We start from the raw sequence: 12,613 nt of genomic DNA, 5'->3' as shown, positions 1-12,613 counted from the left end.
CTCCCTTATTGGTGACAGAGCTTCCAGAAGAGCAAGTCCTTGACTGTAACTGACTCACTCTTTGCTTTATTGTTTCACTTTACATCTCTGAAAGTTTGCTGAGAAAGTATTCCTCTCAGTGCTGTTTCTTCCATCCTATTCCATCTATTTCTTTTGTAAAGTGTCCTGAGCCATTTCATTTCTCTTCAAGGTCTCTGCCAATGCAAGTGTTTTTTGCTAAATTATGAAGAACTTCTGGGATTTTTTTTAAGCAGTGGCTATGGTACTGGATTAATAATCTAGATATTTAGAGTAATGATCTGGATTCAGGAGTTTTAGTACCATCATGGCAGCTCAGCAACTTAAATTCTGCTGCTTAAATAAATTTGGAATAAAAGGTTTGTACTATGTAATTAACAGTTGTACTTTAAAATTTTTCTAGTATATTAATACCCTTTGGGGAAGGAAATCTGATCTATCCCTGCCCACCTGGTCTACATGAGACTTCAGACCCATAGAAAAATGGTTGGAACTTCGCAATGGCCTAGCAAACCATTGGTTATCAAAAAGCAGATTCACGAATCTTTTTTTCTGGGGAAGTTAGGGATGGTCAATAAATGATGGCATTGCCGGTGATGCGCACATCCCATGAAGGAATACTTTTATTTAAAAAAAGAGTAAAATGGCGATTGGGAGAATATTTATGTTTTTAATCATAATTCATGTCAACTGTTTACTTTTTTGAGAATTATACAAATAGGACAATGTTTATCCTTTCTGTCCTCTCATTTATCACATTTCCATGTGTAGTTAGATGTCATGATGAATTAGTTGTCTCTCCTTGAAAAAGAATTACATAAGTTAATCCTATAAACTGATGTTAAGCATACTTAGGACTTTTATCCTTGAAGCTGCAACAGGCAGTTACATCTCAAATTGCTAACAGAGAGCTGTTCCAAATAATCAAAAGGACGTTGGTTTATGAGACTTGAGATACAATGGAATTTGGAACCATTTTATCTTAAAATTTCAGACTGCCTGAATTAATGAGACAGACATTTCTTAGCTAGTGTCCTGTAGTAATTGAAATACATTGTGAGTCTATCCTAAATACAACTACAATTTTGTTAGTGACAGTAAGCTATTTATAAAAATTGCATTTAATGAACAAAACGTAACATGGTTTAGTTTCAATATGATATGAATACAAGTCATTGCTATACAGAATCATAAAAAATGACTGCGCTTGTACATATATTGTGGTGTAATTGATTTGTTTTTTTCAACTGCACCTCCTATCCAAATGAATAGGTGTAAACAAATAGTTATGGACTTAACTGCAGACCACAAAGGAATCTCCTTATATATACAATGCTGATTTCAGAAAGTATTGGGAACATCACATTAACTGTGTTTAATTCAAATATTTTTTTGAAATCTGATACAACCTTTGTAATTTTTCCATCTATGTTGTTTATTTTAATAGCCCTGCTTTGAATAGAGAATATTTTAGTTCTTTGTAAAAGTTGATTTGTCACATTTGTGATTTTGATTTGGGTTTCTAACATGAATTATTGAAATACATAAAGTATTAACGGAAAATTTTCACTTCATGAAAAATGCCCTTCTGTCTTGGAAGATGCTTTTAATATTGAACCCTATTTTGTAACAACACAAACTATATAACTTCACATAGCATTTGAGCTACATTAAAAATGGCAGGACTGTTTTAAATAAGTACTGTCATCACACAATCCATATTTCCAGATTCAAAAGCAATACATTGGTTATATTTATCTCTTTATATAGTACAAGCAAATAAATTTCAAAATTAATTTAACATAATTCAAATATTGTAAATAAATGAATTACATATTATGTTAAATGGTGGATGGTTTATACAATAGATTACGCGTGGCAAATACAGGAAAATAAAGTCCTTGGGGTGCATGCCTTTTATATTAAACAACAAAGGGAATTATTCATTTCGTTTTGTATTGTACATTTATTCAATTTTCATTTCCTTCATAGTCTAAATTGTTTCTCCCCTCTTCTGCAACTTGTTGTTTGGTCTCTTCAGCTGACTGTGGCAACAGTCGTGCCCTCTTCCTTTTTCACCTCTTCAGCTGTAGCTACCTGATTGAACTTACCCAGCTCTTTTACACTTTCCAGGAGAGATTTAAGTGTTTCCTTCAGACCTTTCTCCATTAACCAACCCTCACTATCACTCTCAGGATCTTCAGGATTTGCAATGCTATCCAGGGCTGTGCGCAAATATTGGATCCCAACCATCACAGTCACCTAAAATGCAGGTAGAGAATATACCATCAGTTAACTAAGTCAGTGGTAGTCACAAACAGGAGGGCATTGTCCAAGTATAAAACAATTTAAGTGGGCTTTTGACATGCAGTGGTAGTGTCCCTGTCTCTGAGCCAGAAAGTCTGCATTCAAGTCTCACCTGCTCTAAAGGTGCATTGTTGGTAAGTCATCAGACAGCCTGATGGGGTAAATCTATCACTGGGATGAATTAGAATTCTTTCTTGGCTCTGGATAATCCTGCAAGTCCATGCTCCAACAGGTAGTTCTGGCTCGGCACACAGTGATAACGTGAAAATACTCTTTGATGGCATGCTGTACATTTGAAGTTAGATGACCCCTTTGGGGTCCATAAGCCTTTGATTCTGAATGATATTTTACTGTGTTCTCTGAATTTAGCTGAAAGGGGCACACAAAGAGCATGCACTCTGCATTATGCTAAAAATTATTACAATTATGAGTTTGTCAGTAACTTAGTTGTGTGTCTGCAATTTCAGGATGAAGTTAGTTCATCTTGTCCCATTACTGTTTCTACCTGAACCTGCTAATGGATTTATACATTTTTTAGAATCCCTGCCAACCAGAGGACGACTTTATTAATTAACCAATTTTTCTGCTATTGATTGCTGGCTTATGGGTTTTAAGCCATTCCTGATGAAGGGCTCTTGCCCTAAATGTTGATTCTCCTGCTCCTTGGATGCTGCCTGACCTGCTGAGCTTTTCCAGCTCCACACTCTCAGCTTAAGCCATTCAAGGCATTCTAAGACTGAATTTATGCAGTTGACTTAATTGACCTATTGGTATAACATTCTCAGCTAAGAATTTGCAAAGCATATTGAGGATGTTCAGACTGTTATAAAAATTCAAAGGTCAAATTTCCTGACTTGTGCAATTATGTCACAGTATGACTTTGCTGTCTTGCCCTGAATGAGCCTCCAAAAGGCCAGAATGCAAACCAGAACAAGGCAACCGTGTTGTTAGATCAGTATTGAATTTAGATTGCTTTGATGCTAATCTCATTTGAACCCAGAAGGTCATAACTATTTCTATTGCCTTGATTACCCACCTTCTCCTGATAACTTTTCACCTCCTTGTTGACCAAGAATCTATCGCCTCTGCCTTAAAATTATTCAAAAACTCTGCTTGCACTACCTTTTCCGGAAAAAAAATTCCAAAAATCACCATCCTTTGAGAGAAAAAAAAAAGTCTCATCTCTCTCTTAAATGGATTACTCTTTATTTTTAAACAGTGATCCCTAGTTCTAGGTTCTAAAAAAAAGTCCTCTCCACATCTGTCCTATCACCAAACCCTCATGACCTCGATTTGGAGATGCCAGTTTGGGACTGGGGTGTACAAAATTAAAAATCACGCAACACCAGGTTATAGTCCAACAGGTTTAATTGGAAGCACACTAGCTTTTGGAGTGACGCTCCTTCATTAGGTGATAGTCCTTGTTCAATTTGAACCTTGTGTTATAGTGCATTACCATCTTTTCAAGGAGAAAGAAATGTTCAAACTCTAAAATGTGGAAAAACTATTTGAACTGCTCATCATTTCCCCACACAAACATTTATTTAGGGAAATGTTTTACAACTAAAGTGTAGGATATAGGGGCAGGCCTCTTGATAGGTAGAGTCATGGAGATGTATAGCATGGAAACAGACCCTTCGGTCCAACTCATCCATGCCGTTCAGATATCCCAACTCAATCCAGTCCAACCTGCCAGCACCCAGCCCATATTTCTCCAAACCCTTCCTATGCATATACCCATCCAGATGCCTTTTAAATGTTGCAATTGTACTAGCCTCCACCACCACACTCTGCATGAAAATGTTGCCTTTTAGGTCTCTTTTATATCTTTCTCCTCTCACTCTAAACCTATGCCCTCTTGTTCTGGACTTCCCCCACCCCAGGGAAGAGACTTTGTCTATCAATCTTATCCATGCCCCTCATGATTTTATAAACCTCTATAAGGTTGCCCCCTCAGCATCTGACGCTACAGGGACAATATCCCCAGCGTATTCAACCTCTCTGTCTAGCTCAAATCTTCCAACCCTGGCAACGTGTTCTAGTTTCTATTTTCAAGAAGGTGCACGATCTGGTTCTTATGGCTAAAGGGATCAAAGGGTAAAGGAAGAAATCAGGAACACAATAGAACATCAGGCAATAGTAATACAAAAGCAAAACATTACAGATGCTGGAAATCTTGCTGGACCTACTCAGCAGGTCAGGCCGCATTAATCAAGAGAAAATCAGTCATTGCTTCAAGTCAGTGGCCTTTCATCAGAATGATGTCTGATGAATTGTCTTCCACATGAAACTTTAATTCTTCTCTGTCTCCATTGATATCTTCAGACCTATCTTTGATCACAAATTTAAGAATAAAATGTCAAGTCTTTATAATACATGGTTTAACTTGCCAATTTGTTGATTATAGAACCTTGACTTGTCTTTGTTTTTGAGTTTCTCCTGAAGTGTGAATGTCATTGCATAATTTGATGTGGAATGGAAATGTATGAAAGTTATTTTTAAACTAAAATTATGTTTTATTGAGGGAAATAATCTGGATCTCAGGCAATATATAGAGTGTACAATATGAAACATTCACTACTTTCCATTGTGAAATCCGTTTATTTTGATAAATTGCTTGGTAATCATGCATCTCAAGTTTTTTAAAAAAGGCCATTTGGCCCATCAAATAAGCTTCACCAAAGTTCACGCATAATTACACTAATAGTCTTTCCTTCTCTATGCCATGATTTCCCTCTCTGTTCTCCCTAGTTCCCTGCATTCAGTCAAGGAATGTGCTCTTTTGGATGGTGTGCTTGCCAATTGAGCAAAGACAGCCCTACTTGGACTTATGCTGTTTGGAGCTTGGAAGAATGAGAGTGGATTTATTGAAACATACAGGATTCTGAGGGGGCTTGACAATGTAGAGGCTGTGCCGTGTAGAGCTGGATGACTCAGTTTAAAAATAAGAGATCTCCAACTGAAAATGGAGGTTTTACTTTTCCACCAGATGCGTGCTGCCATTAGTAAGGTTAGCCTCTGTTGTCCATCCCTAACTGGCCCTGAACTAAGTGGCTGTGGGTCTGGAGCCAAATGCAGGCCAGACCATGTAAAGATAGCAGATTTTCTTCCCTGAAGGCAATCGGTGAACTATAAGTTTTTACAACGATTTATGCTAGTTGTCTTTGTCACCATTATGGAGACAAGGTTTATATTCTGTAGTTATTATTTGAAGTTAAATAGTATGATTTAAATGCTTGACCCTACAGCATTAGCCTGGAGCTCTGGATTATTAACCTAATACCATTACAATTCCACCACCATCTTTTGCCTCTTCTATGGATTTCTGACCCTCCCTGAGCAGTGAATTGGAGTTATTTAAAATGTTCAAGGTCAGCTGAATGAGATTGATTTTTGATCTAGAATGGTTATGGAAAGGCAGGCAGAACACAGAGTTAAGACTTCAATCAGATCAGCCATGATATTACTGAATGATAGAGCAGGCTTGAGGGTCCATATGATTTAGTCTTGCTCTTATTTTTTGGGTTGTTCTTCGCTCCACCATCCAATACACACACTCAGACAGATATTAGGCTCTGAGTTTGTAACAGTAAATTCACATTCAGATGAAGTATTGGTAGTATGGGGTGCAACCCAAGTCATTGAAGGGAGAGTAAACACAGGCTGTTAGAGGAGAGAAACTCATATTGATATTTCACTTCTTACAATTTGCAGCATCCAAACAATTGAAAAGGTTTTCAGTGCCTGTATTCACTGCTGCTTGTTATAAAGGAAAACATGTCAGTAACTTTTGCAAACCAAGTGCCCACAAACAATAACAAATTAAATGACCAGATAATCTGTTTCAATGGTACTGGTTGAGGAATAGATGTTAGCTAGGAAAGCTTTCACCTGTTCTTTGAGTAATAGCATTGTCACAGAATCTTTTCTCTCCTGGTAAGGTAAACCTTGATTTAATGTGGCCTCTGAGCAATGGTCCCTCTGACCGTGTAGTACGTATTCAGTACTGTGTTGAAATATCAAGCTAGGTTGTACATTCAAGGCTATGAGGTAGAACTTGAGTCTATGGCTTTATAATTCTGAAGTAAAATTTCTTCCAATCAAGGCAAGGTGAGTGCCACTTTAAAGTTACAAAACCTTGAAAATTTAGAGACGCTTGAAGCCAGTGTCCATCATCAACCAGCAAGTGTAAGCCAAAGAATACTGTCAAGATTTGTTTTCATACTACATCTCAACACCTACTCATGTTGACTAAAGAGAAGATAAAACCCATCTTGTCTTGCTTTTGCTATCTTTTACAATTATTCTCTTTATCTGTTGTTTTCAAATACTACAAAATCTGTTTAAAACATTTTAGTAATCTATCAAAGTCGCTGTCTAAAGCTAATGACAAAGAAAATCAAAATGATTTTCTGAAGATGCTTCTTTTTATTTCACTAGATGGGATGTGGGCATTGATACCTGGCCAACATTCATATCCCATCCCTAGGTGCCCTTGGGTGCAACTGCATGGCTTTCTCAGCCATTGAACGTCAACCTCATTTCTGTGTGTCTGGAGTCAGATGTTGGCCAGGTCAAGTAGGGACAACAGGTTCTTTCCCTAAAGGGCATAAATGAGCCAGATTGTCATAAAAAAAATTATGTCATGGTCATTATTACATTTCTTATTCTGGATCTATTTATTGGATTCAAATTTTGTCATTTAAACCTAGGACCCCAAAACATTGCTTAGGTCGTTGGATATTTACTAGTGCTACTAGGCTATTACCTGCCCTTCCCATACAGGACATTTAGAAGCTTGAAGTGGACTTAGAATTTACCAACTAAAGGATTTTGCATCACAATCAAATAAATAGTATATAGTTCATCTCCTTCATTGTCATGAAGACAGGTGGGGCAAAAATACCACGTATACTTCACAGAGAATTCTGCTTAGCAACAACATTTTAGCAAACAAAAGTTTAACTTCATACATATGTGCCATTAATGAGGGAAACGCACTTTAATACAACAAAACTATCAATAATTCATTAATGTAACCATAGACAAAGCAAAACACACACAACTAATCCTCAAAGTGTGCATCTAGACCTGTTTAGTGCAAAAGTAATGCAGACAGCACTTGTGGATAGGGGAAACTGATTAACTTTTTCTCCACAGGTGCTGCCTAGTCTGTAAAGTATTTTTGGCATTTTACAGTTTTATTTCTGATTTCTAACAGCCACAATATTTTTCTTTTGTACAACTTATTGTTGCAGCTTGCATAATATAATCCAGTCCTTATTAATCCTACAGATAGTTTCTAATGTTATGTCATAAACAGAGGAGCTCATTAGCTCACTTGGTTTAAGAGAGCTGGTCTATAGTTCACAATAATGACAACAGTGTGGGCAGTTGCAATTTTGTTTTGGCTGAGGTTGATTTGTGATCTGCCCTCAAGAATAGAAAGTAATGGCAAACTGCTGACAAAAACTGTCAAGGAAAATGGCTCAGGAAGAAGTATCTGTGAACAGGGAGCAAAGGACCTGCCTCTGTGGGAGCTTCATTGATGCTATTTTCCAGTCTTTTCTGCCTCCTTGTATATTGTTTCTATGACACATTATCATCTAACGTCCTCTTCCATCCCTCTATTGAATAAGCTTCCACCTGACTTCCAAGCAACGTACTCCAGATTGGAAAAAAATGTTCTCATCACATCTGTTACATTTGCAAAGCACCTTAATTCTGTGCCCTCTTGTTCTCGATGCTTTTATGAGTGAGAACAGTTTCTTCCTTTTGTCTATCTCATGATTTTGAAAACTTCTATCAGATGTCCTATTGGCTGCCTTTTTCCCCCCCCATGGAGAACGGTCACAACCTTGCCCAATCTATCTTCGCAATGTAAGTAACTGAACCCTGGAACCATTTTTGCAAATTTCTTCTGCACTTACTACAATATGGCACCCACAACTCGACATAATAAACTGTACACAATGCTCCAGGTAAGGTTGAACAAGTATCTTGGATAAATTCAGCATTGCCTCTTTGCTCTTTTACTCTCTGTTAATAAAGCCCAGGATGCTGTATGTTCTCTCTAATAGATACTAAGAGGTATATGGCACAGAAAAGGCCCTTCAACTCCTTGTGTCTGTGCCAGTCAAAAACAAGCACCTAGCTCTTGCAATGTTATAGATAACATGTAGGTGACAAACAAAGCCATTCTATTGATTTGAACTAATATTTAACATTTTGCAAGTTCAAAACAGATCACTTGCCCTTATGTTGATTATTCTGCCTTTTTGAAGATGGCAGGAGACTTTGGTCCTGCCCACTGAATGCAGCAGGCAGCAAGCAGTACCCTTATGTGAATTCTCCAACAAAAATACCACTCAAGCAGTGCAACGATTTCCCAGATGGATCAGTGGGGATAGGGGAGGGACTCAATCATTACTAGAGACATGTAATAACTGAGCTGCTGGATGGACACCTCAGCAGCTAAGTTTAAAAAGATATATTCATCACTTTCTCCCAGACTCTCAACAACAGTGTAAGGGTTTAGTATTTTTTAAAAATTATTGGTCCTCTTACCTCTAGTAACCACAGGATTAGGACTAGTGCTCCCATGGATTGCATCATGTTAGTGTAATAATTGAGGAGAGCTTCCTTGCAGCCCCGAGTCCAGAGGTTGAGCTCCTCGCTCTGGAACTCATAACTGTAATGAGCGGAATTGTTGGTGATCTGCTGCTGGATACAGGGTCGAGGGGAGGCTGGATTGCAGCAACTGAATGGGACCCCATCCGTCAGGTACTTCCCATCAATATTGCTCTTAACACGGCTGTAAGGAGGAGAGATTTAGGACAGGTTACGGCTCTTAGTGACACCTCAACAACACACCAAATGAATCCTGAGTTCAAACTAAGACTGAGCCATGTCTTATCTACACTTTTCACATTATGACTGAATTATTGGGTGCAGCAGGAGGCCATACTCCCATTGGGCCTGTGCATGCTCTGTCATCTAGTGTCAATCTCCTGCCTTTTCTCTGTGTCCTGTATACCGTCCCAACAAAATCCCATGTCCTCTTGAATGCTTCAGTTGAACATCTCTCCAGGGAGTTCATTCCAAACCCTAACTGCTCGCTGATTGAAAACGTTTTTTTTCTCACTTCACCCTTATTTGATCACTTCAAATCTACGCCCTCATTTTTTTTTACAGGTGCAAACAGCTTCTCCTAATCTGCTCTATCCAGCCTTGCTCATTATTTTGAAAACTTCAATCAAATCTCCTCTCAGCCTCTTCCCTTCATGGAAAACAAAACCAATTTCTTCAATCTATACTCCTAGCTGAAGTTTCTCATTCCTGCAACCCCTCACCCCTTCGCGCGCTCTCCAATGCTTTCCCATTTTTTCCTATAACAAAACACCAGAACTGTACACTGACATCTGACGAGTGTTTTATACAAGTTCAGCATTACTTCTGTGCTCTTGTACTCAGTGCCCCTATTATCAAAGCCCAACGCACTTTATGCTTTATTGACTGCTCTCTCTTGCCACCTTCAATGGTCTGCGTGCATCGATTTCCCATCCTACTCACTCTTTCACCTCCTTAGAGCTGAAGTCCAGGTATCTGTTGCTGATCCACTGGATTTCAAACCAGTCTCTGAAGCCGTTGTTGCCACAGCAGTGGAACTCGATCTGAAGTTGGTCGATAGTTTTCTTCATGAAGCACCGTCCCGGAGTGTCGGTGTCTCGATAATATTTCATGCTACTCTTCAGCCCCTTGGCCAGAGTATCCTCCATATAGATCTTCATCAGAAAGCTCAGCACCACAGAGAGGAAGGTCAGGCAAGTGAAGAACAAACAGGCGCCAAGGTAGAACTTGAGGAAAGGTTTCCACCGGGCATATTTCGCAGGGTCAAGGGAATCATAGCAAAACTTGCCACCAAAGCAGTTGATGGTGCAGGCCAGCACACCCACCAGGATCAGGGAGTTGGGGACTAGGTGGCTCTCCGCATTGTCCATCACTTCGCTTCGTTTCCTCAGCTCAATCTTAAGGAACAAGCCCATCCCAAAAACAACGATGCCGGCCAAGACGCAGAACCAGTTCAGGAGCCAGAGCCCCTGAGCCAACTTGACACGCTTCTGCAAGTTGAACTTGATTTTGAGAATGGCCATTTCCTACTGCGGAAGTCCAGGGAATGGGATTTGAAGATTGAATTTGGGGAAATCAGTGAGATTTGGGCATGGGTGCAGTCAGGGCAGGAGACAGACCACCTGAGATCAACTCAACCTTGTGACCCTCCATTCTGACCACTCTCAAAAGCAAAATCTCCAATGAGACGAGAATGGTATGGGCGCTGTGAGCTGTCCAAGGTAACCGAGCCAGAGCCGGGGGACGGAATCCGCCTCCAGCGCTAACCTTGGAGCACCTTTCCCCAGTACTGGAGAGAGCTCCTCCAAGAATGCACTCGGGAAAAATCTGACAGTGCAAGACGTCACCTTAAAACCAGTAATAGGTTTTATCGCTAATCATTTAGAGAAAGCTGTGGCCCAGTTGAGCGATTGAAATTAATCCGCGCTTAATTTCACCGGGTTGTCCTCAGGCTGTCAGCAACTGCATCTTCACCTGGCCGCTTTCTTGTATTTGAAACGTCCAGGGAAAGTGTTTTTTTTAACTGAATATTCTTCGGAATAACTTCATGGATTATTTAGTATTGAATTAATATCGTGCTGATATGTGCATCAGGTTTCCTCCTCTACAATGTAACGAAAGCCAAAACAAATTTTCAACTTAATAGGCTCAGTAAGCTTAAATATAGGTCAATACCCTGGAAAGAACACAGATCAAATAAAAATAGATCGATACTAACGGAGCGCTTTTAAAGCTGCAGTCCTGATAAAATTTTGTGGAGACTTTGTATTTAAAGGCCTGTTATACTGGGCTAAAGATTTGCCAGATATTCATAGTATTCATTTTTTTTTGTCCTTGTACTTCAAAATGTTATTTTCAGTTTCCACTGGTCGCTCAAAGTCTGCGATATACAAACCTTGTGTTTATATAGCGGTTTGAAACTAGCGAACTGTGGCAATGAGCAGTGAGATATAATTTCACCTGGGTGACTCAGAAAGGCGCACTTAATATTCACATGGGGGTATCTCTTGCTTCCCTCAGTATAGAATCACACACCATCTCTCTTGTGATTCACTTATCTCTGTCAACCCAAGAATATATATCTTGGGTTGAGCAGATTTAAGAAATCTTCAGAACAAAGAAAAATTGTAAGCAGACCATTAGAAGACTTGTACATCTATTCCCCCACCTGCAAAATCAGCTGTGTCGACATAGACCGGTAGAATATTTGGGCACTGCATTAAGAATAATACATTAAGATATTGAACTCCCATTAGTGGGAGCCCCTATCCCACTGGAATACTGCACGTGGGTGCCATTGGTCTTGCATTAATCTTTGGTCCTCTGTGCTACATATCACTGGAATTGGAACATAAATATAACTTTACCAACAAAGTTATGGACTTACTTGAACAGCAACGTTTCACTATCTGACTCAAACTGGTGAATGCAGGTAGTGAATTGGCTCCTTGGTATCAATGTAGTGAGCACATTGAAGTTGGTGCAGAAACTCTTTGTGAAGGAGTGACATCAGATAAAAATTGTGGTTTGTGTCAGAACCAATTAACAATGAATAGGGTTCAGATTTCATAAAATGAGTTCCATGAGTTAGGAGACAGCATAAGCTCAAAATCCTCAAAGACTTAAATTCAGATTTTACTGGTGCCACGCACCAGACTGTACTGAATGAGCTGAGGAAGTATGGTATAGGATCAGTGGATTCAAATTCTTAGATTTCAGGGCCAGCATAGACTTGTGTGCCAGAACTAGTGATAACCCAAGCATGCTGTTTCAGGACAGATAAAACAGTGGCACCTACTCAATAATCTGGAAGATTAACCCAAGTACATGCCATTCACAAAAGGCAAGACAAATCATATCCAACAAATTAGCTCCCCCATCAGTCTCCTTCCAAGCATCAGCATAGTGATAGCTGGTGTCTTTTGACATTGTTATCCAGTGGCAATTGTACAACAATAACTTGTTTCATTGATGCTCATCTCCTAATCTCATTTGCCAAACTGATCCAAGCACAGACAAATGAGCTAAATTCCAAATGTGAAGTAATAGAATTTCACGCTGTGTGGTATCAAGGAACATTAGAAAAATGGAAGTCAATGGAAATCAGGGGTAAAGCTCCAAAATGGAAAAGTTATGTTTTTTTAGAGGACAGTTTTTC

At 39.2% G+C, this 12,613-nt stretch overlaps 1 protein-coding gene across 1 annotated transcript; it reads right to left on the bottom strand.

Annotated features, from left to right (window-relative positions):
- Positions 1 to 727: 727 nt before the first annotated feature.
- Positions 728 to 10,797, bottom strand: prph2a (peripherin 2a (retinal degeneration, slow)). The gene is made up of 3 exons (XM_072580699.1): positions 9,898 to 10,797; positions 8,893 to 9,139; positions 728 to 2,280 (listed from the first exon to the last, which is right to left on the bottom strand). The coding sequence occupies exons 1-3, from the start codon at positions 10,476 to 10,478 to the stop codon at positions 2,056 to 2,058; spliced, it is 1,053 nt and encodes a 350-aa protein (XP_072436800.1). The 5' UTR covers positions 10,479 to 10,797; the 3' UTR covers positions 728 to 2,055.
- Between the last annotated feature and the right edge of the window lie 1,816 nt (positions 10,798 to 12,613).

Source organism: Chiloscyllium punctatum, chromosome 11 (genome assembly GCF_047496795.1).
Source record: "Chiloscyllium punctatum isolate Juve2018m chromosome 11, sChiPun1.3, whole genome shotgun sequence".
NCBI lineage: Eukaryota > Metazoa > Chordata > Chondrichthyes > Orectolobiformes > Hemiscylliidae > Chiloscyllium > Chiloscyllium punctatum.
This window is presented reverse-complemented; position numbering and strand designations above follow the sequence as displayed.

Bases quoted from the DNA above. Each gene is read 5' to 3' on its own strand.
- prph2a (XM_072580699.1), bottom strand. From the start codon at position 10,478: ATGGCCATTCTCAAAATCAAGTTCAACTTGCAGAAGCGTGTCAAGTTG. The intron at 9,140-9,897 runs GTGAGTAGGATG...TCCTCCTTACAG, and splicing joins AGCTCTAAGGAGGTGAAAGA to CCGTGTTAAGAGCAATATTG. The intron at 2,281-8,892 runs GTAAGAGGACCA...CCTGCATTTTAG, and splicing joins TAATCCTGTGGTTACTAGAG to GTGACTGTGATGGTTGGGAT.